At 38.4% G+C, this 8,022-nt stretch overlaps 1 protein-coding gene across 1 annotated transcript; it reads right to left on the bottom strand.

Annotated features, from left to right (window-relative positions):
* Nucleotides 1-5,580, bottom strand: LOC141593633 (ATP-dependent Clp protease proteolytic subunit 4, chloroplastic). The gene is made up of 3 exons (XM_074414165.1): nt 5,036-5,580; nt 1,000-1,498; nt 1-367 (listed from the first exon to the last, which is right to left on the bottom strand). The coding sequence occupies exons 1-2, from the start codon at nt 5,416-5,418 to the stop codon at nt 1,015-1,017; spliced, it is 867 nt and encodes a 288-aa protein (XP_074270266.1). The 5' UTR covers nt 5,419-5,580; the 3' UTR covers nt 1-367; nt 1,000-1,014.
* Nucleotides 5,581-8,022: the final 2,442 nt, after the last annotated feature.

Raw genomic sequence — 8,022 nt, 5'->3', positions numbered from 1 at the left:
TTGACGATGAAATAATTATCACACGAAAAAAATACAGAAAAAACCACAGTAACTAAGCATCCATAAGTTAATTATTCAGTTTATGAATTTTATGCATAAGGGATGAATACTATCTCCACCAAATCCAGACCATGTGTGACCAAGTACAGATGAATCTAACCTACCGATATCATTGGTCACATGCTCTGTGGTGCAGTAACTCGTCCCAGAAGAAGAAACAACGAGAAGGGCAGTCGGTAAACTTGGAACCAACCAAAGTGGACTGGTTAGCATTAGCAGCACCACAACCTTTGTCCAGCTGCTGCTACTTTAGCGACTTGTACTGAACTTTGCACTCAAGATACCGCAACCACCCTTCTCTTTACTACTGTAAAAAGATGCATACAAATAGGAGAAAATATTAGAACGACTGACGATTAAGTTTGAAGATACGCATAACAATACAGATAGTCCGGTCTGGACCGAATGCAATCCGGTCCGCTCTCCAGGTCCACATAAATATTGTGACCGGTCTCCGGTCCGGTCCAAGCAACAAAAATCACCTCAAATTACCTTTAAAAATAGAGCGGTCCGGTCCAAACCCGGAAAAAACCGGACCTAAAGGGTTCAGGTCTGGTCCGGTCCGGGTTCCCACCTACCTGGTCTGGTTTCCGGGTTTGGGATATGGGGTTGTCCGGTCCGCCGGTCTTTACGGTCCGGTCCGGTTTTGGACCGGTGAACACCCCTAATTAACCATGTCCTAAACAATTTAAAGTACAGAGTGGTGTAAGCGGTTTCTAAGCAATAATAGCTGCATAGCATTAGAGGATAACTGGAACATAATGCAATAAAACAAATGCAATAGCTCTCAACATCCTTCCTAGTCAGGTAGTTTCAGATCCGATCCAAATATTGTTGTTATAGGAAATGTTGGAACGGAGTTAGATAGGCAGAAACAGCAGAACTCTTCATATAACAAACTATGATTCCTAAGCATGAAAAAAGGTTTTGGATGTTTACCTATAATGGTACAGACTAGTATATCTCATCGTCAGGGATTTCTGGTGTCAAGAACTTCTTGATATCTTTACTGATCTCCACGTAGTTCAAGGTTGACTTCACTCTCTCTGGAACAGGTTCAAGTGGAATAATGCTATCTCTATCAATGACACCATCAATGAGGCCATATTCAACGGCTTCGATAGGAGACATATAACGATCCCTATCAATATCTTTTTCTACTTGTTCTAATGGCCGCCCTGTAAACTCGGAAACAATTCGTGTAATATTGTTCTTGCTCTGCATGATCTCCCGGGCTTGAATTTCAACATCAATTGCTTGTCCACTAGCACCTCCAAGAGGCTGGTGAAGCATTATTCTTGCATTAGGCATTGCTAGCCGTTTGCCTTTGGTTCCACTACCCAGGATGATTGAGGCCGTTGATGCAGCAATGCCAAGAGCAACTGTGGACACATCAGCCCGAACAAGCTGCACAACATCAAATATCGCCATTGTAGCACTGGAAAAAAAAAAGCCAAAAGGAAAAGCCATAGTTAGCAAGTTGATTTTCAAGAAGAAGGGGAACGTGATTTTCAAGAAGAAGGGGAACGTGAGCTGCATTGGCAGGTAAAAAAAGCAAAAGGGTTAATTTCCGACCACAGCACCACCACCTTTTCCAAATCAATAATCAATGAACATAATTATAAATTTATTTATTTTTTGGCCTAACAAAGCGCGCACTTAGTCGCATTACAATAGATCAGTCTTAACAACTAGACTAAGACATCCTCGGTAATGCACATAATTATAAACGGAGAGGGAAAATGGTGGATAATCTACCATCCCAAGTTATATAATTTTTCTTAAAAAGGAGAATTATCCTGGAAAATCAAATTCGTAACAGTGTACATATGACGGACACCAAACTAGCCTGTGACATAATTGATCTTTATTAACAATTAATCAGCTTCACAAACTGTCCATATTCTGATGACTGCCTGGATTTACTTGTATGAAGAAGTTTCTATTGGAAATGGTGATTTTTTCTATTGTTTGACTTTATTAAGGAACCGGATATGGCGTATTCTTTCGAAGCTTCCAACAAGCATAACTAATTATATGTACAAGAAATTCCAATCAGCAAAATAACAACCAAATAGAGGTTAGAAGGTTCGTGTACTACTGGACAAGTAGTGTGACCATCAAAGATCATCTAGCAAGGATGTTGCTTTAGTTTAGTTATTTTTCTATCATAATTACATCCACTCCACAATCCACGATCCAAATGACCACATGCCTAATTCTCAAAAACGTAGCTCACTATTTGTTTTGAAAAAAAACATTGAAATCACTCAACCATTTATTACTGTGTTTTCTGTTTAGCAACAATCATTCAGAGTTGCGAAACACTTGAGGGTATTACTATCTAAGGACTTTGCCTACAATGAAATTGTATAAACCATGTTTCGGGAAAGTTTTGTGGACAAAGCATGATGCAATCCCTGACAAAATTCCATTCACTATGCAGCAATGATGATGCACTTCACAAAGTACCCTAAATTTACATGCCACAAAAGTTGCATATACTACCGAGGGCTTACTTTCATTAGCAGAGGTAAGTTGGTGCCACTACTCACAATTCACCAAACATTCAAACAACCTTTACTCTATCAAAACATAAATCCCACACCATCATTACCCAAGTACCGGTACAGGTTAGTATATGGCACATAAAGGAACATGTACACGGTCCCTCCATGTGATCATAAGCTCAAATAAACATGGCCAAACTTTTTGCCTTTCGAGATAAAGCATAATGTAATACCAGAAATACTTATAGTCACTATGCAAGTATGCAGCAATGATGATAAACTTCGCGGAGTAGCCTAATTTGCAGTTCTCGCAAAAGTTGCACCAACCACCGAGAGCATACTTTCATTGAAGGTAGGAAAGAGGTGCCACTACTCACCATCCACCAAATATGCAAAGAGCCTTACTCTATCAAAACATCAATCCTAACATTACCTCATTACCACACCGTCATTACCCAAGTATCTCCAAAAAGGTCAGTGTTTCAAACGCACATAAACAGCACAAACGTACACAATTCTTCCACAGCCATTAGAGAAATGTTCTTTCCAATGACCTTCACCAAAATCGGGGCAGTCATATGCTTGAAAATAAGTTTAAGGGTCTTAAAATCCATTTAAATATACTCCATATCTGAAAGCCAGAATAATAAGGTTTCGAGTTGCGATTGATATTTGAGGAGATGATGAACCACATCCTCGCCCCTCATACAGAACCAGCTGAACCTCTGGCTCCACCAGAAATATGGACGCAATTCCGACATAACTTAACTTCTTATGCCCCACAAAAGTTGCGTCTGCCATAGGAGCAGTATTTGCACTGATCTCAAAACCAAACATACCACATTACCACCCCTTCTCTTCTCCTAATAACAAAATAGCTGAAGCAACGAAGCCCTGCCGTTGATGATCCAGACCAGCCTCACAGATTCCTATTGTTGGTTCACTTATTCCTCTTTGTCAGACTGAAAATTTAGGAGAGGAAAGAGATGGAAAGGGAGGGAAGGTGGAATGGAGCCCTGGTTTGTTTCCTTCAGATATTTCCCACGTTTTAAGGATTTTAATTTGTATTATAGGAGGGAAAATACATCCCTCCTGTTCACTCCAAGCAATTCGATATCTGAACAAGGGAAAGTGTTCCTCTCCCCTTCGCTCCAAATCTCTCTATCCAAACAAAGGGTTAGAGTTTGTGTGCTCAAAACATTCACGCCTAGAGACATGTTTTATCCAAAGCTTCCACCTTTAAAACTTTAATTAACAGTAACGTACGTATACAAACAAGGGTTACATAATTTGTTCAGTTTAGCCTGTACATTTTATTCTCAATTCGAGCCTGATAGGCTCCCAAACAATCAGACTCGCCTCTTAACCAACCTAGCTTAATCTTTACAAGCTAATCTACAGTCAATAGTACACATAAGTCACATTATAAACAATACGTCCAAGCCAAATTGGGCAACCCAACACAGTAGAGGAACTAGGGGGCTAGCAGGAGCAAACGCCTCCTCACAACAACAAAATTGAACATTTGGACTCTTTTTACTAGTTTATGTTATTGCATTACTAATTAACCCGATGAAAATTCAAATTTCCGCCACTAATTACAAACATGATTCCAGTATTCCACTAGTAACAACTATCCCACCATTATAAACAAAACGACCTGCCAAATAGCAGCACTCAACACAATAGCGGAACTAAGGGGCTAGCAGGTACAGTCGCCCCCTAACACGAACAAAGATTGAAACTTTCGACTCTTTTTACTAGTTCACATAACTGCATCACTAAAGTACCCCATGTACATTCAAATTTCCGCTACTAATTACAAATCCATGATTCCACCACTAACTCAACACATCCACAACTATCCCACCATTAAAAAAATTCCGACCTGCTAAATTGCAGCACTCAACACAATCGCGGAACTAAAGGGATAACAGGTACAGTCGCCCCTTAACAACAATAAAAATTGAAAAGTTCGACTCTTTTACTAGTTTACCTTATTGCATTACTAATTTTACCCCCCAACATTCAAATTTCCATCCCTCTGACAACAAAAATTGAAAATTTTAATTCTTTTAACTAGTTCACCTTATTGCATTACTAATTTTATCCCCCAACGTTCAAATTTTCGCCCCTCTAACAACAAAAATTGAAAATTTCAATTCTTTTAATTAATTCACCTTATTGCATAACTAATTTTACCCCCCAACATTCAATTTCCGCCCCTCAAACAACAAAAATTGAAAATTTCAATTCTTTTTACTAGTTCACCTAACTGCATTACTAATTAACCCCATGTAAATTCAAATTTCCGCCCGTAATTACAAATCCGGGTTCCGCCACTAACTCAACATATCCATTTATCCACAACAATCCCACCATAAACACACAAATCGAAACCGAAACAATAACAATAACAATAACAATAACAATAACAATAACAATAACAGTGGTAAAGGTACTACCTGAGAGAACCACCAGTGGAATTAATAAATAGGCGGATATCCCGGGTCGGGTCGACAGCATCAAGCAATAGTAGCTGACTAATAATGGCGTCGGCGACGAAATCATCGATACTACTACCTAAAAACACAATCCTCTCCTTCAACAACAACCCCATAACATCCGCCTCCGCTGCCCGCATCGCTGTAGCCGGCGACTGAGGCCCCGTTGCTGTTATAGCACCGGCTCTGCCATGAACGGCAAGGACGGCGGAGATAGGGCGGCGGTTGGTGCGGTGGAGACGGAGGTTGTTGTGGTTAGGGTTAGGGTTGAGGAGAGAGAAGCGAGGTTTGAGAGAGGAGGAAAGCGGTGAGAGAGTGGTTGCGGAAATGGCGAAAGCTTCCATTGTTGCCGGTGGTTGGTGGTGGTTTGTGCGGTGGAGAGAGAAAGACAGAGGAGTTGTGTTTGGTTTGGTTGGTTTGGGTAAGGTTGGTTAATGAGAAGTGTTGAAAGTGCAACTGAAGTGTTTATCTAATCCGTGTTTCACTTTGGTTTCGGATGTTGGATTAGTAAATTTTTGTATGAGACGGTATTTATAAAACGGTTTTTCTAACCTATGCCCTTTAGGAAAAGTAAAAGTAATACGGAGTAGAATATACCAATTTTCCATAATATCCTCATTTAATTCTTTCTTTTTTTGTTTTCTTATCCTATGTCTATTAGAAAAAGGAACATACATCGGATGTATTACCTCAGATTTTACTTGTTTTTGAGCATTTTTGTATTTTTTCTGAGCTTATTACCTCAAACTTTATTTGTTTTTGAGCATATCTGTATTTTTTCTGAGTTTATTAAAGTTAATAAGTTAGATTTTAATTTTTTTCCGTCAAAACTCAAATATAAGTAAGTTTGTATGTAATTTTTTTGAGTTTTATTGTAATTTTTTTGAGCTTAATGTTTTAGTGAATGAACTCAAAAACTTTATAATAAGACTCATAATTTTTAAAACAAAGCTCAAAAACTTTATTATAATGCTCAGAAAGTGTTGGAAATAGGAGAAAAGGAAGAAGAATAGAGTAGAGTAGGAATTGTGTTGTTCATTCATTAGCTTGGTAGAGAATATATAGTACAATGGTGGGAGACAAACTCATTAGGAAGAGGCCTAAAACAAGGAAAGGCAACACCCACTTGCCACAAAACAAGGTCCCTAAAACAAGGGATCCCTAATATCCTAATAATAAGCCTTTCCTTGTTTTAGGCCTCTTCCTAATGAGTTTGTCTCCCACCATTGTACTATATATTCTCTACCAAGCTAATGAATGAACAACACAATTCCTACTCTACTCTATTCTTCTTCCTTTTCTCCTATTTCCAACATGGTATCAGAGCCTCTTTCTTGAGGACTCTAGAAAATCGTTTCCGCTTTCTTGCCGGTGGGCGAAAATTTGTGACGCTCACCGGTGGGATTTTCACCAAAATAAATAAATATATGTCAATCTTTGCTCTTATCTTAGCCGATCAAATAAGAAATTCCATATGAAAGTCAAACATATGATGATTTGTTTTTTTTCCAGCCGATTCTGAAGTTTGTGGTTCATGAACTCTCAAAGTCTCACGCTTCATATTGTATGAATCTTCTATCCTCTTTGAAATTTACAAGTCTTCTACTTCGTTTAAGATGGTACAAAAATTGATCAAGCGAGTTACGCAATTTTAATCACCATGATGGTGGTTTTGATCTATTTGGAGTTCGAAAAACTTAGCGTTCTCCAAATATTGATTTTGACGGATAATTTTCCGTTTTTCTGAAATTTGTTTAGGTCCGATTAGTGTTCCTAACAAATCATTTGATATTCGACAAGTCCGAAAAGCTTAACGTTCTTGTTCGAATAAATTTTCTACGAGTTTTATACTCGTTTATCTTACCTACCTTTGAAGACGAAGAAGAAGATTACCGAAGATCGAAGAAATTGAAGATTTCAGGTTTTTTTTTATATTATTTCTCTTGTATTTCTATGTTTTTCTTGTATTTCTCCAATCGTAAAGTTAAATGCTACGATCGCTTTTACGATTGCGGGAGGAAGTATTAGGATATTAGGGATCCCTTGTTTTAGGGACCTTGTTTTGTGGCAAGTGGGTGTTGCCTTTCCTTGTTTTAGGCCTCTTCCTAATGAGTTTGTCTCCCACCATTGTACTATATATTCTCTACCAAGCTAATGAATGAATAACACAATTTCCACTCTATTCCATTTCTCTTATGCATCTCCTTCTCATCTCATAATTCCAACAGAAAGTATAAAACTTGTGGTAGTACATCAGAGGTATAATCCACTTACTGTAAGCCAGAAAAATTACATACAAACTTACTTATATTTGAGCATTATAATAAAGTTTTATAATCCTCCGACATTATTCGTCTAAAGCTGTAGATGGATCCTCTCACAAAATGCGAGTGGGGGTATCAATTTCCAACCCACTTGCACTATCCACCGCATTTTGTGAGAGAGACGCTACCTGTCTACAGCTTTAAACTGATAGAGTCCGTCTGAGAATTTGAGTTAATTTAATACTCCGTATTAGATTAGGTAATATTTCGTTTAAGTTATCAATTTTGGCTTTAGTATTAGGTTTACTGTTGATAGTGGCTTTTTATCTGAAGGGTTATAAGTTTATAACCCACTCGGAAATGTACTTTGTCACTTAAGAAACAACTTAAAATAATTATATAGTTAAGCTATGAGAAAAATTATGCTCTCACATAAGGGTGTTCACTTATTGGACTGGTCGGATGGACCGGCAGACTGGCCAGCCTCATATCCCAAAATCGAGTACCAGATCGGTTAGGCAAGGACCAGATCGGATCTCATTAGGTCTGGTATTTTCCAAGCTTGGATCGGACCGAATCAACTATATTTTTTTTTTTTTGGCAGCTGGACCGAATCAACTAGAAAGGGTACTTTGCGGGGTTTTTTTTCCAAGTTTGGGTATACATCTCCGTTTACACATCTGA

This window comes from Silene latifolia, chromosome 1 (assembly GCF_048544455.1).
Source record: "Silene latifolia isolate original U9 population chromosome 1, ASM4854445v1, whole genome shotgun sequence".
Classification (NCBI taxonomy): Eukaryota; Viridiplantae; Streptophyta; class Magnoliopsida; order Caryophyllales; family Caryophyllaceae; genus Silene; species Silene latifolia.
The sequence above is the reverse complement of the archived record's forward strand: the minus strand, read 5'-3'. Positions and strand labels throughout refer to the sequence as shown.